This window comes from Taudactylus pleione, unplaced genomic scaffold (assembly GCF_031769625.1).
Source record: "Taudactylus pleione unplaced genomic scaffold, aTauple2 ptg001060l, whole genome shotgun sequence".
Classification (NCBI taxonomy): Eukaryota; Metazoa; Chordata; class Amphibia; order Anura; family Myobatrachidae; genus Taudactylus; species Taudactylus pleione.
In genome coordinates, this window is record NW_028285461.1 from 2,601,315 (window position 1) to 2,629,181 (window position 27,867).

At 45.6% G+C, this 27,867-nt stretch overlaps 1 protein-coding gene across 1 annotated transcript; it reads right to left on the minus strand.

The window, feature by feature from the left end:
• Positions 1 to 17: 17 nt before the first annotated feature.
• Positions 18 to 27,867, minus strand: MDK (midkine). The gene is made up of 5 exons (XM_088461526.1): positions 27,685 to 27,867; positions 5,478 to 5,557; positions 5,103 to 5,264; positions 2,166 to 2,327; positions 18 to 471 (listed from the first exon to the last, which is right to left on the minus strand). The coding sequence occupies exons 2-5, from the start codon at positions 5,554 to 5,556 to the stop codon at positions 446 to 448; spliced, it is 429 nt and encodes a 142-aa protein (XP_088317652.1). The 5' UTR covers position 5,557; positions 27,685 to 27,867; the 3' UTR covers positions 18 to 445.

A 27,867-nucleotide genomic window follows, 5' to 3' on the forward strand; every position in this document is an offset into this window, starting at 1 on the left:
AAACATTGGCCCAGTAATACAAATTCAAACTGTACATTTATTTAAAAACAAAAACAGTAAAAAAACAAAAAAAAAAAAGAATTTTCCTAAAATAAACAGAAATATGAAACCACGTACAGTATGTATAGGGACAGGGGCGTGGTAGTTTATATATGGAGAAGTCAGTACAAGTTGATGTAGGCTGGAAGAAGACAGTGGAGTAACCTGGAGACAGAGAGGTTTTGGGGAGAGTTTACATTTGTGAGGAGAGATTCTTTTATTTTTACACTTTTTTCTTTCTTCCTAAAGACATTAGTGATTAAACAATAGAAATATCAGGGTACCAGGGAACGGGCGGAGAGAGGGGGCCGGGGAGAGTGCATATTGGAGAAAGGCAGATGATTCCATTATTCTTTGGGGTGCAGACCCCAATGGGACCACTCTATGGGTGCCAGTTGCTCGTTCTCTAGTCCTTGCCTTTACCTTTCTTGCCTGAGTAAAGAAAATAAATACATATATGTATTATACTGTAGAAAAAAAAAATATAAACTTGTTCAAATGTTTACAATAACTGTAGTCATAGGAAATAGTGGCCAACAGGTCACTACAATAAACGCCATCTCTGTACGCGGGATTTGATACCATTGACCAGTGGCTCCTACATATCCTCCACCCCATTGGAAGTTCCACCACTTCCTTAAACTCAACTCTTCTAAACAGAAGTTATCGTCTTCCCCCTGCCAAGGCCCCAATCTCCCTCTCTTTTCCCCAGGTCTGCTGTTGGGTGTCATTGTTGAGTCTACCCTCTCTCTGTCTCTCCTGCAATTCAGTCCCTCGTCCAATGCTGATGTTTCCATCTCCATAATATTTCCAGGATGTCCCCTTTCTCATCCATGCCCTTATCATCTAGTCTTGATTACTGTAATTTACCTACTGCCTCCCCCCTCCCCCATCTCTCTTTAACTCTCTGCAGCCCTCCTAATTTTCCTCTTTGTAGCTGATCTACTTCTGTTGCTCCCCTCCACCAGCTCCATGTCGCACTCTGAACGTGAGTGTAAGGGATTCCAACTTGGTTCAAAGTTATAAACAACTCTTCTCCTTCCTACATCTGTGGTACATGCTGCAAAATGATAGGTAGAAGCTGATTGGTTCACTTCTCCACTGTTTTCAAAGCTTGATACATCAACCCCACTGTCCTCCTCTGGGATCACCTCCTGCCACGCCCACACTGCTCCGATCCTTTGGAATGCCCTCCGTCATTCACCCAGCCTTCAAACTTATCCTCAAAACTCACAGAGGCCTACCACCCCTATTCCTAATGCTCCGTTCCCTTCATGTGTCAGTCTAGAGTGTAAGCTCTTGCAAGTGAGGCCATTTCCTTTTCTGTGGTCTCTACATAACTATTGTAATCGGTGGATTGTAATGATGTCATTATGAATATATTTAAAGTTGTGAACTTGTCTACAACTGTCCTGGAAGATCACCCATGTACTTTGCTTCATGCCCCATCCACTATGTACGGAGCCATGGAACCCTTGTAGCACCATTTAAATACAAGATAGTAATAATGCTCACACTGGCATTGCTCAGAATGGTAGTGTTAAGCGGCACCAGACAGACCATAGACACAGATTGTCGTGACAAGGGACTGTACTGTACATAACCATAAAGGTAAATGCCACCCAAACCTAAAAACATTTTACAAAAACATCTTATGGTAGAAAAAGCTTTCAACAGAAACTATTTCATCCATACCTACAACTTCTGCAGGGAGTGATGATTGCAACCATATGCTTGGGTTACAACATGGGTGTCTTTTGTGTAACACCCCCCACCCTCCTCCTCCAGACACAAACACACACACACACACTGAGTAAGTGCAGTGTGTACTTAAGCTTCAGCCGGAAGACCAGGAAAATGCAATGGGTGTAGGGTGTGAGCCCCCTTAACTCAGTGACCCATGTACACTGCACACCCTTCACCCATTATAGATATACCACTAGTTTAGGTGTTCAGCACATGTATGTGAACGGTGTTGTTCCTCTGTTTTGGCGTTACATGACCTATTGTTATTACTGCTGTAGATTTGTGCATATTGTCATGGTGTTGACTAATTAGACAGTGATTGAACTCTGTAGGCTCCAGGGATATACAGTACTTTGGCTGGAGATCGCCTGTGAGCTCACCTTTGGATTTGGACTTTACTTTCAGAGAGCAGGGCTTGGTGGCTTCCACAGTTTGCTGGCACTCTGCGTTGTATAAAGCCTTCTTCAGGCTTCCGGAGCGGCCCTTCACCCCGGTGTCGGCGTTGCACTCTCCCCAGTTCTCAAACTTGTACTTGCAGTCAGCTACGGGAATAGATAGCGCGGTAGGTGGTTACAATCATCATGCTGGACATACATATCTGTGTGTGATGTACGCAATGTATTGACTGCATGCTCGCTACACTCCACCTAACAATAATACCTTCACAATAGCTCCCACTATGCGCCAACTAGTTTACATTTAAGAAACCTTGGGGTAGATGTATGCAGCTTTGGAAAGTGATACATGGGAGAGTGATAAATTACCAGCCACTCAGCTCCTAACTGTCATCTTACAGACTGTGTTTGAAAAATGACAGGAGCTAATTGGTTGGCTGTCTATCACTTTTCCGGAGCTTAGTGCCTCTGCCCCCTTGTGTCTGACAATCCTGCGAGTCGTGAGATACTCATCCCCTGCTGGCACCAGTAATGATAGAAGTTTTACAGTGAACCCAGTGCAATGAATGGTTGTCAACGCAGACGATTCGGTGTCTGTCGCCGTGGTGGCACGTCCAACCAGCTTCATCAGCCTTTTATACCCAAGTTTACCTGTAAACGTGTCCGAGATGGGAAGAAAGGTCTTATTACAGCTCCAGCCATGGTGAATATATGCAGAACCAGTGGGCTCCCGGCCATGGGAACTATGGGGCTCTAACGTTTTGGATTATGTTGTGTTTTTGTGCTAGCGTAGATATTATTATTGGTAGCTGGAGCTCCCCTTTAATATAGGGCTAGATTTACTAAAGGAAAGATATTCAGCGCTGGAGTGCAAGTACAATCAATTCTATTTATTCATACCATATATTGTCTCAATAAAACAGCATAAGTACAACATGTATCACTATGAGCTCTTATATGCACTATCCAAAATAAAAACAAATATAACCAATACTTCTATATATCAAGTAGGAATGTGTCCATTACATAGCATAAAACATGACAGCTTAAAAAATGATATATAGAAGTATTGGTTATATTTGTTTTTATTTTGGATAGTGCATATAAGAGCTCATAGTGATACATGTTGTACTTATGCTGGTTTTATTGAGACAATATATGGTATGAATAGATATAATTGATTGTACTCCAGCGCAGAATCTTTCTTTTGGTATAAATTTGTGAGGTTGGCAACACCTCATATCATTCTGCTGCAGGTGTGTATAGACCATTTATCAGCAGTTGGTCAATTAGGCACTGAGATTACTAGAATACTAGATTTACTAAAGCACATAGGGGCTAGCTGTTAATGCATGTTTATACAGACCTAGCAGAGCTGTGTATAAAGTTTTATGGAACTCTTAGCACACTTTCACAATCGAACACTTGTTTCTCCATCTAGTGAAGCAGTGATCAAGTCAAACTTCCACGGAGTAATTTAGGGCACCTAACCTCGGGTAACAAACTCAGATGTTCCTATAGCTTGTAAGCCTGTGAGCAGGGCCCTCTTACATATCTGCTTGTTTTATCACGTGTCTGTTTCCAGTTGTTGAGAATGCAGTTGTTATATAAAGTAAAATTAAGCCTCCTAGGGGGTCTCTGTACAAAGCCTTGGAGAGAGAAAAAGTACCAACTAATATGCTCCTAGCTGTCATTTTTTTTATTCCAAACACAGCCTGTAACATGGCAGTTAGGAGCCGAATGGTTGGTACTTTATCTCCGTCCACTTTCTCTCTCAAAAGGCTTAGGGGGTCATTCAGACCCGCTCGCGAGCAGCAGTACGCTCGCAAGCGGGTCGATGTTCCCCACTGCGCATGCGCACGACGGAGGGAGCTCCGTCGTGCGCATGCGCGAGACCCGGGGAGCGGCGGGCTTTCCATCGCTCCGGGTCTCGCACCAAAGGGGGCGTGCTGTCGATGTTGATTGACAGCACGCCCCCTTTGGTGGGCGTGCCGGGGGCGTGCCTGCCAGACGGAGGCGTTCTCATGGGAACGCCTACCGTCTGAAGCCGGCCCCACTGACATCACTTGTGATGTCAGTGGGAGTGATTTTGGCTGTGATAGAGCCAAAATCACTCCAGGGCTCGTGGCAGGGAGACCCTACTGCAGGGTCTCCGTCGCAAGTCAGATTGTCACGATGGTCAAGACCATCGCACCCATCATCATCGCCGCTCGCATATGCTGTGGGTGGTCACCCACAGCTATACGAGCGGCCAGGAGGCCGCTCCATTTTCATGGTGGAGGGCACTGATTTAGAGCGAGCGCTATGGTCAGAGCGTCCGGCTCTGAATCAGGCCCTTAGTACATAGACCTCTAGGTTTACTAAAGCCTGAGATTCTTCCTACACTGGGCATAAAGGGAAATATGCAGCAGAATCCCATTTTCAAGCGATAAAAGAGCAGGGCCAGATAAACAATGGGGCACATGGGACTACAGAGCTCCAGGCCTCCACAGTATGATGACAACCAGCCACCCACATGGTTGGTCATAAATATTAAAATTGCATTTCAATTTTCCCCACAAAATGATGCGATGTGGCCACTCTTATATTATTAAAGGGGAAATTGTGACTGATAGTGTAAGGATGTACACGCCCACATGTCACTAGCCACACCCACCCATCACTGGCCACACCTCCTTCGCTTATTACAATAGGCCTTTGGTCACTTTCCGCCCCAGGCCCATTTGGCCCTGTAAAGGAGACATGCTGGAACAGGATATGGGCGAATGAAGTACAGTAGAGGCCTGAGAATATATTTAAATGGGAAAGACCACAAAAAAAAGACCCTTCCCTCTCAGGCAACAAACCCATTCTTATGATTCTGACTGGCTGAACACCGGACTCTTGAATGCCTATGTGAAAAGTATAAATCACCGGTCTCACCTCCAAATGGTTTCTTCCAGTTGCAGGGAATCTTGCACTTGAGTTTGCGGGTCTCCTCTTTGCACGTTCCCTCCCGGGTGCCCACGCCGCAGTCCTTGCTGCTAGGGATGCAGCGACCCCACTTCCATTCTTCACAGTCCGATCCTCCTTTTTTACCTTTTTCTGGTGAAGAAAAACAAAATGGAGAACGCTGAGACCTAAGAACATGTCTTGGACAGGGGGCTTTGATTGTGCTTTATAGGTAAGTCAAAGGAGTATGATAATGAAGAATAGAGATAATGGGCAGCCAGGAGGAGACATGTCGAGGAGAGACAAAGGGCTATGTCAGGGACCGGAGGTTGGGCGGTGGTGATGGGGCCGGTGGCTGTATGTTACCTTTTTTGTTCTTGGCAGCCTGAGAACTCACAGCGAGAATTGCCACCAGCACAATGACACACAAAGCCCGTAATTCCATCCTGAGAGAGAAAGAGAAGACAGGTGACATGACAATAAGGGGTTTTATGCTGGACCCATCACCAAGACAAGAGCAGAGGCAGCCAGTCTTGTAGGCTGAACCCATTCTCAGCCTATCAATTCCTGACGAACTAGCAAAACAACAGGTCAGGTCCCGGCTGCTGCTATTTGATCTGCATCAAACGTCAGCAATCCCATGTAATGCTTCTGTAAAGCCGCACATCCACTAGGCGACTAGGGATAGACAGTATGATTATAACATTATAACATTGTAATCGTACCATCGTTCTCTATCCCCTGCAGTGCCTACACTGAACGATTACTCATCCAGTGTAGGCACCCACGCTCATCCCCGAACATGGCCAATCTGTCGTTATCGGCAGATTGACCAGCATGTTCAGGAGATGATTGATGTCGGAAACAACCAGCAGGATTCGCGCATCGCTGGTCGTTTCCGACAGTATAGTGCATGATTTGTGCACGATTAATGAGCGATTGCATGATTTGATGTCGTAATCGTGCAATCGCTTATTAATATCGCCTAGTGGATGTGCTCCTTTAATCAGCCTTTTTGCTTGTTTTTGGGAGGTTGTTGGAGGCCAAACCATTAACATTGATACATTTAAACTGTGTGAAATGCATATAGAATGGAGTAAGAGGACTTTAGGAAACAATGCAGTGGGTATGTTGACTTGTTATTCCATGGACAGGGTCATTTACATGCCAGCAGGGGTGCCAAGCACAGGCCTCATGCAGTGCAATTAGTTATAGGGGCATTAGCGTGGAGGTAATATTGTACTGATGACGACACCTCCCAATAGTCTCCAAGTATATGGAAACAATACAGCAAGTGGGTGCTTACTTTGAAGATAATTGGTTCCATTATCAGAGGCATTTACATGCAATGTGAACAATGTAACAGAATATATAAGGCACAAGGCAGATTATAAGAGGTATATTTACTAAAGGTCAATTTAAAATCGATCAACGTCGATGTTGGTTTTCTGGGGCTTTATCACACATTTACTAACAGCCCATTTTTTATAAGTGTTAGTATATGTGTGATTTAGCACCAGAAACACAACCATCGATGTTGAACGCATTTTATCGATTTTAAAAACCGACCTTTAGTAAATATACCCCTAAGAAACAATTACTGTACAAGAACATATATTACAGCGGAGTTCTTCCATATGTTGCATTTATTTAATTTTGTTCAGACGTTTGCTTCTACAGAGAATCATAATGCAGAACCTTTATATAAAACCATTTAATGTTTTATATTAACAGTCTAACAATTGCCAGCTTTACTTTTTTTGTGTGTATTACATTTAAGATTCATCTCCATTGCTTATAATGTTCACCTGGAGTTCGGGGTCTGGTAGAATGAGCATCGTAGATGTGATATTCCCAGTGATAACTGAGACTTTCCGGAGAAAGCTTGGACACATGGAATCCCCATTAATATAGGACCTCTCTAATGCTAGTAAATGGCTTATAGACTGTCAATGGCTGCACACACACACACAGAGGCAGGATGCCCCCTGCTGATCTTGCTGCTAGGAATTCATTTACAGCCCCAAAAGAATCCAAAATTAAAGCTCTGTTAACAAAGGCTGCCCGTTACTGAGAAAACAATGTGTTATCTATCCAACCACATAAATGTACTCTCCCCAGTCACTGTGAATTACCCTGCCTCCCACGTCTTAGTAATCCTATACTTCAAACTATACAAACTGTCTAGAGACTACTAAAATGCTGTCTAGCACTACACAATCTGTCCTGTGATCTACCATTAAACACATAACCATTCATCTCTCCCTTCACCAGATGCCTTATTGCCCCCAGTTGTAAATTAATCCTGTACTGTAGATCCACTTAGAGTTGTCAACAGGTCATAGTTGCCTACTTTTGAAAAAGCATTTCGGGGAGTGTGGCAGTAAATGGGACACCTATGAGCGCAGCGGTATAGTGGGCGTGTACTGCTACATCGGAGAGGCGTGTCATAAACCTGACTTAGGGGGAGATGTATTAACGGCAAAACCCCCGAAAATGCCGTTTTCGGGGGTTTTACCGCATTCCCCGTATGTATTAAGCAGCAGAATGCACTGCATTCTGCTGCTTCGCGTCGCTAGGTAACGCCACCTTCAGGAGGCGTTACCCATTAGAAGCCTATGGGCTTCTTAGCGCGACGCTCGGGGCCGGGAGGGATCCGATCGGATCCCTCCCATGAGCCCCCGCGGCCCGCGGCCTTCTGCGCATGCGCAGAAGGACTTCTGGGTGTTCAACCCGGAAGTCCCTCTGCCCGGCAGCATCGCAAAGGACAGCTCTCATCGAGAGAGCTGTCCTTTGCGAAATCCTTGGTACATACCGCGGTAATGAACCGCGGTATGTACTCGAAGTCGGGGGGGATGTACCGCAACGGCGATGTCGCCGTTAATACATCTCCCCCTTACATCCAAATGTAAATGAGCCCAAAAGCAGTTAGTAAGATCTACTTGTACATGTAGCCATAGGGATCATTGTGCCTTATTACCAATGCAGGAAATTATACTAATGATCCCATTTGAATGTATATATCTCTGTTTGTTTGTTTTTTATAGAACATCTTCATATTGGGGTAAGGTGCAATCAGGGAGATTGCTAGACTCTTTAGGGAGTAAGGGAGACTCCCTGAAATAGTAGCAATCAGGGAGAGTTGGCAAGTATGCAACAGGTTTTTCTATAATAACCCTCCATGTATAGAACATAGACTATTGTTACCTTCCCTAATCAAAAAGCACCATATTTAAATATTAGCCCTGCACAGCCTAGACTCTGTGTATAGAAGTTACCATATGCAATTATCTACTTTTACAAGAGCTACCGTACTGCTCGTCTTATCTGCACAACCTACCCTCCTCTGTCTCATTATAAGGAATGGTTTCTACTCTACCAGGTGTACAATCGTCGGGCCGGTAGATTCCCGACCCGTTCATGCGATATCTTAAGAGTGTATTTATAGAGAAGGACAGAAGACTCATTTGCTGGGGGCACTCTTATATGTAGTAAATACAGTTTAAAACTTCACTTTTAATAATATTGGTAGGTGAAAAATAGATTTTTTTTTTTTTTTTTACATATAAACACACAAAAAAAGCATCTAAAGAACATACATATATACACACACGCCACTATAGATCTATGGACATAAACATGAACAGTAAACTTGTAAGGATAATTTTCCTTAAAGCGGGGCCACCCGGGCAAGGCGAATTAGAAGAATAATGGTTATTTAACTTTTACCTATTTACATATCTTAAGAGGGTGTAAGCACCTTCGCTCATGTTTTCTCAAAAAGAAAGCTGGTAGCCTCTGAAGATCAGGTTTTATGTGCAACAACAGACGCTATGGTACAATACCGGACCTAAACTGCAGTGTGTAGGCACTTCCGACCGTTCTTACCATGCTCCTCGAGCAGCTGCGCTGCCTTTGTGGCTGACGCTGTGCATAATTAAATCTGTTATGTGACTTGCTACGTACTCTTGTGAAAATTTTTGCAACATCAACACATGAAATACAGCCTTGTTATTTTAAACAATCACCCTTTTATCATTGTTCAAATGTGTATATGGCTGTTAGCCCTTTTCCAGACCATTATGCTAATTCTGTTTACACCTAGCATCATCGTAGACTGAAATCTGTAGAGTGTGTACAGTGGTAAATCTTTTCACCCGATATTTTTGATAGACGGGGGTCAAAGATAGCAAGTTAGAGTGTATCGTGTGTACACGTGTATAGGCACTGTGATCGGGACTTCTGAACCCAAGTGAATTCGAAAGCGAAATCTCATCGATAGTGTGATTGTACACGTGTGTACCCGGCTTTACACACAGCAGAGGCTACCTGTTTGGACAAAATCCGTATTCAGACGTTTTGACCATGGGGAAAGCTTTTTGCTTGTGCACATTGGTCTTGCTGCCTTTAAGTCTGTTGAAGAACACTGCAGAGTGCTTAATGAACAAACCTGACGAAATTCTGGCTGCTGGATTGTTTGGTGTTTTTCATGTGCCCCCTGACCAAGGCTCAAAAGCCGAGGGGGCACTAAAATGGATTAATAACTTCATGTTTTTTGTTCTTTAGCATAATTAATATTTATATCATGTTAGCTACTCCTCTTGCCTAGCATTGATTCAAAGTTACACAGGGTGCAGAAGGATTACTAAGAGGACACAACATGAGGGAATGGGTAGGGTTTCGGGGAGAGTTTTGGACATACTTGGCCAGAACGGCCAAGAGGCTCCCGAAAAATAGAGTGGCTCTCACAGCCACCAGGAATAGTGGGCAAATCTCCCGGATCCACCCCCAACCACACCCTGATGTGGGTGGTACAGGCAGGCAATGATGCGATGTGCATTGAATCACGCATCGTGGCTCCACCTGCTGCTTCACAATGCCAGTAATTGCGGCATAGTCTAGCCGTGTGGGGCCACTATGAAGCGATTTCTTAGCCATACCCCTAGGACCGCCCACTACTGCCACACCACTCCCCCCCCTTCCGCAGGAAAGTCCAAAGGTCAGTAAGTATGGGTTTGGGAAGTAGTCTAGTGCTTCTACAGTAGTATCACTCTCACAAACATAGAGGGGAAAGGCCACAGGTCTCAAATCCAGGGCACTAAAATGTCTAGTTACCACACTGCGGAAAAGCGAATGGCTTCCCATGAATTTAGGCACGGTGAGGTGGATCTAGTTGGTGCATGGGCAAGTTGAGCGAGTGTCCATTTTGACCTCATCTTGATTTTCAGAATGATGGGAGAGATCAGAATCTTGATTCATACAAACTCTCACACTACAGTATAAGAATTCCTCAAACAATTCATATTATGCATCATATGTTGGCTCTACAACAGTTCCTGCAAAAATTACTAAATTTCCTGGTAACGTGGTTCAATTTATGACTTACACACCTTCCAATAGTCCCAACGTTGGCATGGCCTGTCGGGTTGAGCAGAGGTTGCCAAACGTGGTCCTCAAGGCACCCCAACAGCTCAGGTTTCGAGATGTCCATGTTTCAGCACAGGTGGCTAAATCAAATTGATGGAGGTACTAATTAAGTCACATGGGGTCAAGCATGGACATTCTTAACACCTGGACTGTTAGGGTGCCTTGAGGACAGAGTTTGGGAACCTCTGGGGTAGAGGCTTCGTGAAAATGTGGTTGTTGTTTAGGGGGGACACTACTGTGGGTTTATTGGGTCTAGATGTGGGCAGTGCTTATTTTGAACCAGGCAGGTATTACTTTACTTTTATATTGAACTGTACCGAAACCTCTATAAAATGTAAATGTCACAATTGTGATTTTACACCCAACACCATAAATGATTCCAGCAAATTAACATCTTACATCTCCATGCTGTACAAACTACACATGTTGTTCTTATAAACTGTACCTAATATCCAAGTTATTTTATATAAACTAGTAAAGGTTAATAACATTTCAGGAACATTATAAATAAAAGTATAGATTCAGATATGGTTTTGATCATGAGGGAAGCTTCTTTGCTTGTGCCCATTGGTCTTCCTGCCTTTAAGCCTGTTGAAGAACACCGCAGTCGGCCAAAATGGCTGATAACAGAATTAGTCTGCATATAACAAAACTGCATCGAACTACTATGAAAACTTTTACTATAAAACATATAAAAACTATAAAATTGTAAAGTAAATTATCCGAAATATAAATTTATAAAACATCTAGGATACTGATGTGCTCAATGCAATGCAAAGTGCTGTGTAATATATAGGTCTTACATGAAAAACCGCTAATAAAATAAATGAATAAATATCATTTGTCTGCTATTCCTACTTCCCTACAGACAGAGGGGCAGATGTATCACACCTTAAGTAGAGATAAAGTGGAAACGTTGTCCGTTGCAACCAATGCTATAACTGTCATGAATCTAGCACCGTCAGTAAAATTACAGTTGGAAGTTGATGAGATTTCATACATCGCCTTATAAATGTTTTAACACTTCACTGTATTAACTTTTCTAATGCAGCTGAGTATCCACCATAGTTTACTGTTAGGCTGGGTCTCCTCCCACCAGTGATTTGTCACACCTGCTGGCTGTACTAGAAGAATGTCTTGGAGACTCCTGACTTTCGGGGTGTCCTCCCAGATTCCTGGGTAAGAAAGCCACCCTCCTTGATCCGGATTCTTTTTCTTGTGATGTGGGCGGGGCTTTGATGCTACAGGCCCCACCTCTGCTACGTGAGGACCTGAACTGCCCCAGCAAACCTCTCCTCCCACTTGCACTTGACTGTCAGAACTCTGGCGCACCTCCAAACATTAGGGAGTTCAAAATAGTTACAGGGGACATGACCGTGGTACGCTGTAGGAGAGGATGGACGCTGTCACGTCCATGATGATTATTTTGCTAACAATCTATAAATAAATAATACTGACCCTGGGGGAATACTTCCCAAAACAGCCACCCATTCCTGCTCCCCTGTGCATCCTAATTGCAATATTACATGGCACAGACTGGATGACTGACCGGTCAACAAAAAGTCCAATTCAGTGGGGTAGTAGTCGTGTCACTCAGGCGGGTGACAGGGTAAAGGTGCCCATCCACTTGCAGATCTGAAAACGACTGCACGATTACGACATTGTAATCGTGCAGTCGTTTGTCAGTCTTTGATGAGCCTGCACTGAACGAGCAGTCGTTCAGTGCAGGCTCATCAATCATCTGCAAACATGCTAAACCTGACGATATAGTCAGGTTGTCCAGCATGTTTGCACGATGATAGATGTCTAAACGACCAGTGGGCACGCGCATCGCTGGTCATTTTAGACATTTTTGCAAACGATTTTGTTATCGTTCAATCGCTCAACTTAATAGTCTAGTGGATGGGCACCTTAAGTGAGCTCTGCTGGCTAGTGTCCTGCTTCAATCAAAATAACAGCCCTAATCAGGAGAGGTTAAACAAAGGCTAATTGATACAAATCAATATACTGTACACAAAAATAAAATAAAAAAAATCACCTATTATATTAAAAATGGAGTTGAAAAAGAAAAAATGCCTTCTGGCTAAACAAGGAATCAATTAGTGGATAAGACATTGCATTCACTTTTATCTATCCTCTTATTGAATTGAATTATTATTAATATATTTTATTTGCTAGGCACCACAAGGTTTACCCAGCACTGTACTCAGGATTTCATAATAAGCACTTCTTAATAAAGATGAACGGTGCAGTAATGGCTGGGATCATCCCATCAAGTTTGGATCTCAGGACAAGGCAAAACGTCACCTTTTGCGGACAAAGGTCCTGATTCAGACCCACTCGCGAGCGGCTGTCCGCTCCCAAGTGGGTTGATGTTCTGCACTGAGCATGCGCACGACGGAGGGAGCTCTGTCGTGCGCATGCGCCAGACGCGACGAGCGAAGGAAAGTCCTTCGCTCGTTGTGTCTGATCAAAGGGGGCGTGCTGTCGATGTTGATTGACAGCACGCCCCCTTCGGTGGGCGTGCCGGGGGCGTGCCTCCCTGACGGGGGCGTTCCCACGGGAACGCCTCCCGTCAGAAGCCGGCCCACTGACATCACTAGTGATGTCAGTGGGAGTGATTTTGGCTCTGATAGAGCCAAAATCACTTCGGAGCTTGCGGTTGAAAACCTCAACCGCAGGCCCCGGCTCGCAGTTTCGATGGTCACGACCATCAAACTGCACGCTCGTATAGGCTGTGGGTGGTGACCCACAGCTATACGAGCGTCCAGGAGGACGCTCCATTTTTATGGAGGGCGGCCCTCATTCAGAGCGTGCGCTCTGCTCAGAGCGTACGGCTCTGAATGAGGGCCAAAGATTATATTTTGCCAAAGTCTGACAAACATCAGAGCTCATTCACAACAATGCAATTGTAATGTGCTAGTTAACACTTAAACTAAACCCCACATGATATTCATTATATACATTGTTCTTAGCAGAGATCATTACTATGCACTGAAGTGCGGAAGCCCTGCAGAGCCTCAAATAAAAGGTTGCATCAAACTGATGTCTAACAGCACTGAATAATTTGCTTTTAAAATCCTCCCTGCTTAAGCATTGACCAAAGCATTCTCCTCCATGAGATCTACTTAAGCATCACAGAAGCCCATTGTTCTCTTCCGCTGACTGAATGCAATAGATCATCAAGATGTACTTAAAATGTCCTGCACGAGATTTAACACTTCACCCCGAAGAATAAACCAAGACAATATTTATACATGGTTTATATTGGGCCAACAGTGTTTGCAGTGCTCTACAAAAGTCAGGATCAGCGGCTGAGAGAGAATGACAGACTATACAATAATTCCTGACGTGGTAACAAGAAACTGGGAATTCTCCGTGCAGAAGAGCTTACGTTCTAAATCATACATTGGTACATACTCGCCTACTCTCCCAGGACTGCCGGGAGCCTCCTGATAATCGGGTGCCTCTCCAGGCACCATGCAAGACTAAGCAAGTCCCCCGGAATGGCAGCCGGCACCCCGCAAAAGTGGAAAGTCCGGGGGTGCGATGACGATATAGGTGTTGAATCGCGTCATCGTAGGTCCACCCCTGCCTTATAATGCCGGTAATATTGGCATTATAAAGAGGGGGCGGGACCACTATAACGCAATCACGTCGACACGCCCCTGCTCCGCCTACCTGAACCGCCCCCACCCTCCCTGCTGGACGGACCTGGCAGCCCCCTGCAGAAATATCGGTAAGTATGCATTGGTAACACATATAGGGCTTGATGTATAGCTGTATGCTGTGGAGTTGATGTTTGCCTGATATGCCTCCGATGCTGCGTATGTGCGCGCAGTTGCGGACCGCTGCGATGGCTCCGGTGGGCGTCCCAGGACAAGTCCCGATGGCTGGTGAATTAGCATATCCTCACATATCCACAGCTGCGAATATTAACATTAGCGTACACCTCTGAACCAGGCCCATAGGTATGTAAGGCCCAGTGCAAGCACAATACAATGTTATGCAGATCATAGGCGGAATTTGCTGAGGCTGCATGAGAGAGAATTAAATAGGACTGTTGAAAAAAAAAAAACCAGCAATCAATAATCCCCCTTCCAACAGGAATGTTTTTGCAGCCTGTATGTACAAGTGTCTAGGCTTGTAGGTAGTGCCGTGTCGTACCAAATAAAATACAATCACCGCACACAATCACCAGCTACATTCAGCTTTCTGTGCCATAGAAAATACTAAGGTCTTACACCCCCCACCCCCCCAATTACTGCTTTATGGTCCAGTCGCCGCTGACATCTGTTGGGTTTAGATTGCTCTCTCAATGCCCTGTACAGTGCTAGGATAACAGCCGTAGGCACATTCCAGCCACAAGAGCCAGCATGGTCCTCTCCCCAGGGGGAAGATTCTCATATGGGGCCCTTCACTAGGGTTGAAGAATCCTAAAATTCTGCAATTCACACATAACACCCGGTCAGGCGCACATATTTCCTAATCCTGGTGCTACAGTAAAAACAATGTACAGAGGGCCTGATTCAGCAAGGATTGCAGTTGCTAATACGCGCGCAATCGGCCAGTTATGTTCTGCGCATGCATCGCAGTGCGCGAGTTGGCCACTGCGAACGCAGTGACTATGCAGACTTATCTCAGAGTGATTGACAGGAAGTGCCGTTTGTGGATGGTGACGCGGGGGGTCAGGGCCGGATTAATCATGGGGGTGGGCGGAGCTGCAGCTCCAGGCCCCCTATGAAAATAAGCCCACAGGACCCACTCCAGCACAGATGGGAGAAAAAAAAACACGTATCAACTGTCACCGCCAACAGGACTCCAATGCCCCCCGTCCATTCACCTCCTGGCCGGCCAGTCCGAGCTCTGAAGCCCCGTTACTCTACCTCCCCACCACCAGGGGCCGTCTGAAGCTCCGCCCAATGCAGTCAGAAGCTCCGCCTCCTGGTCCAGCCGCAATTGTGTCCCTGTGAAGGTCGTTTGATGCCCTGCTCATTCACCTACCTTCCAACATGACCCCCTCCACCCGGTACAAAATGCTCTACTCCTGAATTTCTCTAATGATTGCAGACACCTGTGTTGAGCTAGCTAAAAGATGAGGCAGGTATTTCACCACAGGTGGCTGCAATCATCAATTAAGAGAGAAATCCAGGAGCAGAGTGGAAGGGGTCATGTTGGAGGGTCTCCATTCACCCCCCAGATATTTAAATGTCCCACAGTAGTGACCAGGTGAAGTGTTAAGCTGACACTCATTGGGGTAGATGTATGAAGCCCAGAAACGGTATCAGCACACGTTAAGTGCGCTGATACCGTTTCTCCCCGATGTATGATCGGGGGTCTGGGCGGTAAATGACAGGGGTGCAATACGCCCCTGTCATTATCGGCGCTGCTATCTACAAGATAGCAGCGCCGACAACCTGGGCTATGTACGAACGGTCAGATCGTCTGACCGTTCGGCCGGCTGTAGCTGTCGTTATCGACAGCTACAGCCTGGCGTTAGCCTATCCCCACAGCAGGGACAGCGCTGTCCCTGCTGTGGTGGCTACCGGCTCCAGGGCTGCTTGCGAGATCCCGCGCATGCTCATTGGAGCCGGCCGGGCCTGACACACATCGCATCAGCACTAGGCTGATGCGATGTGGTCTGGAGCGGGTAGCGCCGGAGGGGGGAGTTAACGCTCCCCCTCTCCGGCCGGTGAGATGTTCACACATCTCACCGGTAGTGCTTCCTGCTTCGCCTCGGTAAAGAGGCGAAGCAGGAAGCGTTATAGCTATAATACATATACCCCATTGGGTGCTATCATCCTGGCTCCACCGTCCAGAGTTACCTGGCAACAGTAATGAGGTACCGTACTGTTAGAGGGGCGCAGAACATGACAGGTAAGTAATAAGGGAGGTGTGAGCTGCCTATAACAAGTAATTCTCTATTGGGCCACATTTTCAGAGTTGCATTGTAGTATGCTTCTATAATAGGCAAGTCTAGGAAAAAGTAATGTGTAGCTTTGCTCATTTATTAATGGCTCATAAATGACCATAACACAGATAATATAGAGAGGGCTCTGTGTGTCACAAGTAACACTGCTCCTTTGTATGCCCCTGCATCAGGGCCGGATTAAGGTCTGCGGGGGCCCCTGGGCATCAAACTTGTGTGGGCCCCAATCAATAAAATTATCAAAGTGATAAATGGGCGATGTTCTAAAAAAAAAGTATAATGTATCAATCAGCATTGTGATCGTTTTTAATACCTTAAGAAAGATGATATAGGGGCCCATGTATTAATAATGGTGGAACTGCCACGATTATTAAGGTTCCATATTGCGGGTAATATTTTAATTTGAATGAAAATATTACCCTATGTACAAAGGGGACTTTGCAGGGACAGTGGTTGCGGCATACTTGCCTACTTTTGAAAAAGCATTTCAGGGAGATTGTGAAAGCAGCACCTATGAGCGCGTGTTACAGTGGGCGTGTACTGCTACATTTGAGAGGCGTGTCCTACATGTGATGGGCGTGTACTGAGACATCTGAGAGGCGTGTCCTAAACCGGACTTACATCCAAATGTAAACCAGCCCAAAAGCAGTCAGTAAGATCTGTTTGTTGATGAAAACACACTGATACTTTTCAGAAATTCGTAGGGATCATTGTGCCTTATAATAACCAATGCAAGGAAATGACACGAATGATCCCATTTGAATGTATATATCTGTTTTTTAATATAACAGCTTCATAATGGAGGTAAAGATAAAATGAGGGAGATTGCTAGACTCTTCAGGGAGACAGGGAGATTGCTACTATTTCAGGGAGTCTCCCTGACAATGAGGGAGAGTTGGCAAGTATGGATTGCGGTAACTGCTGTCCCTGCGAGTTATAGCCCTGAATTTTGTGGAAGTCTGATCACGTTTGTGAAAGACTTCTCCAGGGGAAGCTGACAATGCACATGCGCACAGTGCCGGCCTCTACCGCTGGCCGGAGGCTGCAGGATACAATGGAAGAATAAGCTTGATAAATAGGCCCCATAGTGCTTTTTGAAAATCACAACAATACAAATAACACTTAGATTTAGGAGTGGCCATTTCCATTCTGCTTTACGATAGATAGATAGATAGATAGATAGATAGATAGATAGATAATACATGCCTATTCTCCCGATTTGGCCGGGAGCCTCCCAAATTCGTGTGCCGCTCCCGGCCCCCCAGAAATGTAGGCAGGCCTCCCGACCCCTCCAGCCCCCCCGTAATGTAGCTGGGGCGGAGCCTAAATTATGCGATCTCGTGGCTCCGTCCCCAGTCCCGCCCCTAAACGGTTTGTAATGTGCCCGGCCACGCCCCTCTATACAGACCCTGCCCCCCTGCTAAGCCGACCTGACTACTCCCTCCCAGAGGAAGCAGCCAGGATGTAGGCAAGTCTGAGATAGATACGTAGATTATAACTAGATAATAGATATAAGATTACAGGCTTCTGGCCCCTTGATCTTCATCAGTTAATTCCATTTGCATAAATATAATATGCAAATGAAGGGAGAGTGCACTCTTAAATTAAAAGGTAGACAATCGCTTTACTAAACTTAAAGCTCACATACATTTATGGCTAGGATCGCTATTTTAAACCTAAACGGTCCTCTGGCTCCAGATGTTATATCACAACCGAAGTTCAGATATCAGACTTCGAAGTCATCCATTGACGATACACGCATTGGGCGTGTGTGATGTCATGCGCTGTTACCACAGCTGGCGGTGGTCCGTTAGTCTGATATATGAACTTCGGCTGTGATATATCATCTGGAGCCAGAGGCGAGGACTGCATAGCTTTATGTGTGTATATATTTTATATATATATATATATATATATATATAGCTATAACATCAGTTAACGCTGAATTATTCTCATGCATTTATAGTTATGCAGAAGAGATGGTGCTGCATACAATTTAATAATATGCCGTGAATTGCGTCAATGTGGCCCCGCACATCATTGCTCAACCTGCAGCATCAGACAGCGGAACCATGACGACGGAATTGAACTGCTCGGTAGAGCTCCCCAAAATGTGTGAGCTGCCGGTATATACTGGCAGTGCTACATTGGGAGGGCAGGTACAACAAAGTTACCTCAGGGGTTCCAATAGACAATACTGCCAGCATTCAACAATCAAAATATACAGTAATTTAAAAGAATAGCACAACATTACAGTACATGGTACATCATCGTACAGAAACCGCACTAACAGAATGCAGTATAATAATGCAAAGATAATATACACAAAATTTGTCTCAGGAGAAGAATGTGTAAGGACTAACATTGGGGTCTATGTACTAAGCCTTAGGGATAAATTTACTAAGATGGGAGTTCTATTAAAAAGTGATGTTGCCCATAGCAACCAATCAGATTCCAGGTATTATCTAGAAGGTGCTAGATAAATGAGAAGTAGAATCTGATTAGTTGCTATGGGCAACATCACTTCTTAATGGAACTCCCATCTTAGTAAATTTGCCCTTTAGAGAAGAAAAAAAGTGGATGGAGATAAATTACCAACCAATCAGCTTCTGTCACTTTACAAGCTGTGTTTGAAAAGTAAGTTAGGAGCTGATTGGTTGGTAATTCATCCATACATGCCTACCCTCCTGATTTGGTCGGGAGTCTCCCGAAAATCGGGTGCCGCTCCCGACCTCCCGGGAAGACAAGCAAACCCCTCCTATCCCCCCCGCAAATTACCTCTGAAACCCCCGCAGCGGTGGGCGTTGACGCGATTCACACTGAATCACGTTGTTTTGGCCCCGTCCCGCTTCAGAATGCCTGTAATATCGCCATTGTGTAGTGGAGGCGGGGCCAGAATGACGGGAATACTCTTTACCGAGGCGAAGCAGGAAGCACTACCGATGAGATGTAAGAACATCTCATCGGCCAGAGAGGGGGAGCGTTAATTCCCCCCTCCGGCGCTACCCGATAGTGACCACAGCGCATCAGCCTAGTGCTCATGCGCTGTGTCTCAGTCCCGGCCGGCTCTACTGACCATGTGCGGGATCTCGCAAGTATCGCGAGATCCCCACGCGCAGCCTGGAGCCGGCAGCCACAGGGACAGCGCTGTCCCTGCTGCGGGGATAGGGCAGCGCCAGGCTGTAGCTGTCGATAGCGACAGCTACAGCGGGCCCAACGGTCAGGCGATCTGAACGTTCATACATGGCCCAGCTAACGGTGCCGCTATCTTGTAGATAGCAGCGCCGATAATGACAGGGATGCATAGCGCCCCTGTCATTTACCACCCAAACCGCGAACAATACATTGGGGAGGAGCGGTATCAGCGCACGTTCTGAGCATCATACATCTCCCCCAATGTATTAAACATCGGGCAGTTGCGATTGGTTCAATGGACAACTCTCCCAAGTGTGCCCATTTCAGTACCCCAGGGGTATCTTCCACAAATCTATTTGCTTTTACAACTTGGATACATTTTGGGGGCAGATGTACTGTACTAAGCCTTGGAGAGTGATAAAGTGCAGAGCAATAAAGTACTAACCAATCAGCTCCTGTTACTTTACAGGCTGTGTTTAAAAAATGATAGTTAGGGGCAGATTGGTTAGTACTTTCTCACTCCCCAAGGCTTAGTACATCTCCCCCTTTGGAATCTTACAAGCCAAACCAATTTCCTGAAAAGTGTTTACATATAAAAATGCAGATATATCATATACTCGCCACAGGCTGTTCTGATTTCCTTTGCAGTGTAATGGAGCTCAATATAACTTATATAAACTCCTAATATTCATTTTAAAACGCACCAAGATACAATGGCCAATATAGTCTGAAACACTGACTTTGACAGATACAGGTTATGCTACAATTACTTTGATGATTGATAGATAGTTAGAGAGAGAGAGATGTGAGATAGATAATGAGATATATAGATAAGAAAGATAATGAGATCGATAGATATTAGATATGATATAGATAAGATAATGAGATAGATAAGACAGATATGAGAGATACACAGATATGACATAGATAAGATAGATATTAGATAGACAGACAGATATGACAGATAGATATGGGATAGATAGATAGATAGATCGATATGAGAGATAGATAGATAGATGACAGAGAGATAGACAGATATGAGAGATAGATACATATGAGAGATAGATAGATAGATATGACATATGAGAGATAGATAAGATAGATAGACAAATATGACAGATAGATATGAAAGATAGATAGATAATGAGATAGACAGATAGGAGATAGATAGATATGATATAGATAGATAATGAGATAGTAGATAGATATGATATAGATAGATAATGCGTTAGATCGATAAATAATGAGTTAGATAGATATACAGTATATCAGATAGATCAGTGGCATAACTAGGGGGGGTCGGGCAGGGTGTGTGCCCTGGGCGCCGTGGGACCGGCGGCGCGGGGGGCGCCGCCGGCCACGGTCCGGTCTGCCCTAGTTAGCCACAAGTGTAGCGCCGACCGCAGTGATTGCGGTCGGCGCTACACATTTACACAGGACCGGCGCTAGGCTTCCAGCGCCGGTCCTGTTCTGTACACCTGAGCCCGTTCCCTCCCCCTGAGCGCTTGCCCAATAGCGCCAGGAGGCGGGCTCAGGCTGTGCATAACACACGCATCGCCGCCAGCGCTGGCGGCGATGCGTGTGTTAAATAGCAGCCAATGAGAGTCAGATAGACTCTCATTGACTGCAGCAGCACCCACTGCAAGAGCCGGACTTCCTTCCGGCTCCTGCAGTGGGTAATGGGACTGACGTCATGACGTCTGTCCCATAATGCTGAGCGCGCCAGCCCGGGAGGACTGGCGGGCGGCGGCGGGAGCGGCAGGTAAGTATGTTTTTATATACATATATATACACAGATATATATTTTTTTAACCTATCTGCAGAACGGGGGAGGGGGGTGGCTACTACTGGGAGGACCTCTACTGGGGGTGGGGGCACCATTATTGGGAGGACCTCTACTGGGGGGGGGCTACTACTGGGGGCACTTAATCGGGAGGGGGAACCTCTACTGGGGACTACTACTGGGGGCATTATAAAAGGGGCCTACTAGTAGAGGCACTGCACTCGGGGGACCACTACTTGGGGCAATAATAGGAAGGGCCACTACAGGGGGGCACTGGATAGGGGGGATCACTACTGGGTGCCTGCATAAGGGGACCACTACTGGGAAAACTGCATGGGGGGGGGGACTACTGCTGAGGGCACTATATAAAGGGCACTGCATAGGGGGGGGGGGGACTACTACTGGGGCACCATATAAAGGGCACTGCATATGGGGATACCGCTACTGGGCACACTGCATTGTGGGGACTGCTACTGGGGGCAATGTATAAGGGGGAACACTACATGGGGCACTGCATCTGGGGGGACCACTACTGGGGATACTGTATAAGGGGCACTACTATGGGCCTGCATAAGAGGGACCACAACTGCATACTGGGGGTACTGTATAAGGGGTACTACTGGGGTTAAGGTGCATATGGATAGGAATGTTCAGTGTGAAAATAAAAAGAGGTGTGTCATGTTGACATGCCCCATTTTTAAGTGACCCCGCCCATTTTTTCGCTGCGTGCCCACACCAGGGGGGGGGGGGGGGCTCCCTTTTCAAATACCCTAGTTACGCCACTGAGAGAGATAGATAGATATGGTCTGAGGCTGGTGCAGATGCCAGGAGGCGGAGCTAAGACTCACTTGGATTGAAAATTATGTTTAATTTTATTTAGCACCAAGCCTACAGAAGGACTTACTATAACTATAAATAAATCATCAATTGAAAAGGAAAAGTCTCATAAGCTGATCTACTTGTGAAAACAGGATATGAGAAATATTGCTCTAAATACATCTATAGGAGGAGATCAGTTCCATGCTATGGGCCTGATTCAGAGATGGCTGATATTGCATAGCCGAACAGAAGCGGCTGCGTAATACCGTGCAACAAAATCCACATACGCTTCATCGAATCACCATCACGCTGGTTGCCTCTTTGGCCAGGTTGTGTAAACTGAAGCTTACCTTAGCCTGGCCAGTGCCGGGTCACTTACAAGGCTGGGAAATCTGTGTTCACCAACACAGACTCCGGCCTCGTCCCTCCTGGAAAATGGGAATGCCCCCGCACCACCACCAAAACGCTGCAGCCTGTCAATCAGACACAAGTGGACGAACATTATTGGTCACTCCTTGCCCACAAACTAAATGACCTGTGTATAATTAAGTAAGAACATTGGCTGGGGATTATTGAATCCGTGTTATTATGGCCAGCATTAAAGAGTGCCAGTAGCGTAACCACAGTGGAGGCAGCCATTTTGTTGGCTGAAACTATATTCCTGAAAATGCAGCCAATGGGGTTACTAGGAACGGATGACATCATAAAAACACAGTTAATCAGAATATATTGTAATAATTCACTCAGAAGCATTGGCTGCGTTTCATTGATGACACCGATCCCTAGTAAAAATAGCCTGTATTACTAGTACTACAGGATTAGTAACCCAGCCCCCAAAATGGCTACCTCTACTGTGCACAGGTGACAGGGAAAGTTTAAACAACACATTAAATACAGTATACGCTCTATTTAATTAAAATAACAACAGAATCCTCTATATCAATATATTTTAGACCTTTTTTTTTGGTATTTTAATTTGTCGATGATGATTTGTTTTTACCATCATGAAGTAAATCATATGGATGACCTGATTTGTGTTTTTACTAAAGTCAAATACTTCGTGCCAAAAAAGGTTTCTGTAGATTATCTGAGCCTGTATATTAGCTAAATATTTACTTAGTATTTAAAACTGTTAGGGGGCGAATCAATTGTTAGAGATGGCTGCAGGTTGCCCGCACTCTTACGATTTCTCTGTCAACTGGCGGGAACTAGCATTGCAGATATTCCTTTGCAGGCCATTAAGGTACGCAGGACAATCTGCAATGCTGCTGTAATGTAAAACTCCGCAATTAACGCATTTGCGTCCAGTGCCAAGAATTGAATCATTCCTAGATTACAGTACATACACATTCAGTAGATAGATTTTGCCATGGTATACTTCACAGGGATGCAGTCAGGAAGCCGACGGTCGAAATGCCGACCGCCGGCTTCCAGACTGTCTAATCCCGGGGAATCGGTATGCGCCTGGCCGACAAAAGCAGAGTTCCCGGCAGCGGAAGCCAAACAGCGCTGGAAATCCCGATCGTCGCTAAGGTAAGTATAAACTAACCTAACCCCCCCCCCCCCCTTCCCTGCTACCTAAACCTAAGTCCCCTCGGGGGTGCCTAACCCTAACCCTCCCTCCCCCTAACCTGAACCTCCTGGGGGGTGCCCTAAACCTAGCCCGCCCTCCCCCCCCCCCCCCCCGTGCGCGGCGCCCAGCATCCCTTCGATCGGGATGCTGGGCGCCGGTCTCCCGGCGTCAGGGAAATGTCAGGCGTCTACATCTAGACACCCGGCATTTCACCCTCGCCGGGATATGACAGTCGGGAAGCCAGCTGTCGGTATTAAGGCAGCCGGTTTCCCGATTGTATACCAATCCCGGCAGGGGTCTAATGACAGGCGTCGAAATACCGACGCCTGTCATTTTACCTATGCTGGGACCCCGACGTCTGGCATACTGATCGAAGGTACGCCGGGCGTGGACAGCCGCGGGGGTGAGGGTTAGGTTAGGGACTCACGGGGGGGGGATTTAGGATTAGGTCCCCCCCCAGGAGGGTCAGGTTTAGGCTGCGGGAAAGGGGGGGTTAGGTTTAGGCACTTACAGGGGGGGATAGGGTTAGGCACCCCTAAAGGAGAGTTAGGGGGGAGGTTAGGTTAGTTAGTACTTTTACAGATGTCGGGATCTTCACTGGTGCCGGTCTTCCGGTGTCGAGATAAGAACAGTGTCCGGCGGTATTCCATACCGATCCCACTTTACACCATACTTGACAACTCCCCAATTGTCAGGGAGACTCCCTGAAATAGTAGCAATCTCCCTGCCTCTCTGAATAGTCTAGCAATTTCCCTGATTGCACCTTACCCCCATTACGAAGCAGTTATATAAAAAAAACAACAGCAGATATATATATTGAAATAGGACCATCAGTATAATTTCCCTGCATTGGTTATAAGGCACAATGATCCCTATGGCTACATGTATTTTCTGAAAAGTATCAGACATATTTACTTGGTGATGAAAACACACTAACTGCTTTGGGGCTCATTTACACTTGAATGTAAATGAACATTATGACACGCCTCTCATATGTAGCAGTACACGCCCACTTCACAGCGCACTTATAGGTGTTTTCTTCACGATCTCCCTGAAATGTCTTTTTAAAAGTAGGCACGTATGCTCCACACAGTTGCCTACTTTCTGGGAATATTCGGGATGCTCCTCAAATAATTGTCCTGAGAGAGCAGAAACAATTTGTAGCCTCAAGTCCGACCCAGCTGAATGACCCGGGGAAGTAATGTAATGTTCTACACTAGTAGTGTTTACTGCTTAGGTTTGTTCGTAGTTTACTGTATGTACCCTGTGGGTCACCACATTTAGATTTAAAAATGTACTCCAGTCTGTCAGATGTAACTTCAAATAAGATGAAATCAAACAACTTATTCCAAAACACTATAATGCATAATGAGTGGGTGGGTATAAATGTTTTGGGGGTAACCATTAATAGCATGAGGATCTAGAAACTTAGGAGGAAGAGGTTCCCAAACTCAGCCATTACAGTCTAATTTTTAAGGGTTCCCATGCTTGAGCACAGGTGACTTTATTAGCACCTCAGTCAATTTGAGTTAACCATCTGGGCTTAAGCATGGATATCCTTAAAACCTGGCATGTAATAGTGGAGTTTGGGAACCCCTTTCACATGGCAATGCTGGGTCGCACCCGGGATTATGTTCACAGGTCCATTCCGACTCCGCTGAGACTCCTTTCAGACTGGTGTCCTGACTTATTGCCGGGTCGATGGCGTCACCTCCATCATGCTCTGAGCCGGCGCTTGGAGATGAGATAATATCCAAGCGCAGGCTCTTGCTATGCTATGAACGGGACACGGGTCGCATCGACCCAGGTTACCTGTTCACACTGCATCGTGAGCCTGGTTGAAGCTGTGTTCCACCCTGCTCGACCCCGGTTATTTCAACTTGGCCCTTTCGCACTGCACAGTAAGGCAGGTTGCTGCGGGTTCACGTACAATAGCCCGGGTTATTGCTGGCAGTGTGGAAGGGGCAGGAGTCATCACCGGTTGATACTCCACTTCTGCACGGTCTAGTCAGGCTGCCTTTCCCGGTTATACCCCAAAGGCAACAAAGCAGTTACAAGTTTGTTTCTTTTTGTGTGAAGACTTAAAGAGGACTTAAAACTTTTTCCTTAAAGTCAATAATCTCTTGTTAGCACTGGCTGAATGCCACAATTTTTGTGGTTTTAAGACACACGCATTATTATCAAGACTAGCATTTCACGCCATGTTCACGTCTTCAAATTCAGGATTACACATTAATTGCCCAATTAACTTTAACTGGATCGTGGTGCTTAGGAAATAAGGGACTCTCGCTCGTTAGGGAATCCACAGGCCGAGAGGTTTTGGATGCTGGTCAAACGCAGCATATTAAAAAGCTGCATAAATATTTGAGAAGCCACATGAGAGAGTTTAATGGAGTGGGGAAGAGCCATTGAGGTTAACAAGGAGAGAATGAATGTGAGAGAGCCAGGAGGATGGAGAAAGGGAGAGAACAAGCGGAGGTTTTATGCCAGGGAAATATAGAACACATGCCACCTTATGGGTTATATCATTAGAACGCTGAAAGTGGACCAATTATGGGCCAGACCAATAACCATACATAAACATCCTATTGATTTTCCTTTTGTGTGTGAGAGAACAACTTTGCCCTAATTCCTAGTTTTCCAAACTTCGCCATTTCAGTCCAGGTCTTAAGAGTATCCATGCTTGAGCACAGGTGACTTAATTAGTACCTCAGTCGATTTGATTGAACCATCTGGACTCAAACATGGATATCCTTTAAAACCTGGACTGTAATGGTGGAGTTTGGGAAACTTTGCCCTAATTTACTCAATGTTTGTTTTCATATCTAACTGATAACATTCGATCCTAGATAAATGTCTGCCAGCCTCTGCATTTTCCATTAACCAATGTGTATTCTTCCTGATAAAAAATGCAATTAGCATCAGGAAAAAAAAAAGGTTTTGTACCTAAACAAAGATGATATTATAAGTGCTACATACACACTGGGTTAACATTAGAGCAGGGGTTCCCAACTATGGTCCTCAAGGCACATTAACAGTCCAGGTTTTAAGGATAACCATACTTAAGCACAGGTGACTTAATTAGTACCTCAGTTATTTTGATTTAAACCATCTGTGCTCAACCATGAATATCACTAAAACCAGGACTGATAATGTGCCTCGAGGACCGAGGTTGGGAATCACTGCACTAGAGTCATGTAATAATTAAAATAAGTTATGTCACCTGTCTTCTTTGTAAAAGTGATAAAAATTTTAAGCTGTGTCTGAGTTATCTGAATTGGAAATCAGATGCGAGGGGCGTGGGTGGAATTTGGAGGGGGGTACATAGTGCAATATCATTTTGTAGATGTAAAGAGACAAAATATATGAAAACATATTGCCCCTGGCACAATCACAACTCTCCATCACTCGGTGAACCCCCAGCAAGCCATGGTGATGGACAAGGCAAGTTACAAAGGGGCGGCAACTGCAATGGGCATCTGTGGGTCAAGATCGTTGCGACCTTGAGTAAGTGACTAATATGCTTCCCTAATGGGCACGTTATTGCCCATAGCAGAAGGTCAGCACCCTGCACTATCTTATACCCTCCAACAAGACCCCTTCCACCAGGTGCGCAACACTCTGCTCCTGGACTCCCTACGTCATTGATGAGTACAGGTCACCTGCGTTGAACTGTTCATTGATTAGAAGGGAGTTTGTTTTTGTTTGTTTTTTAAACACAGGTTACTGCAAATTAAAGTGGGAAGTCCAAGAGCAGAGAGTTCTGTACCTGGTGGAGGGAATCCTGCTAGAGGGTATGCGCTGAACACTGAGCCCACAAACCTGGGTGCATAGTGGTGACTGACCCTGTCCTGCCACTGAATATACAGAACATCTCATCTATAGGCAGCTATGACAGAACTCTTACCTGTCTCTTGGTCCTGGGTCACAGCCTCCTCGGTGTGAGTGAGTATAGGAGTGTGAGTGTGGATGGAGTGCGTTCCCCTTATCTTTTCCTTTGTGTTCTCCCAACTAGTTTCAGCTAGTCGGACAGAAACCTTTCAATGATCTGCTCAGATGACACCAGCAGGGAGTTTTCCCAAACTCTGCC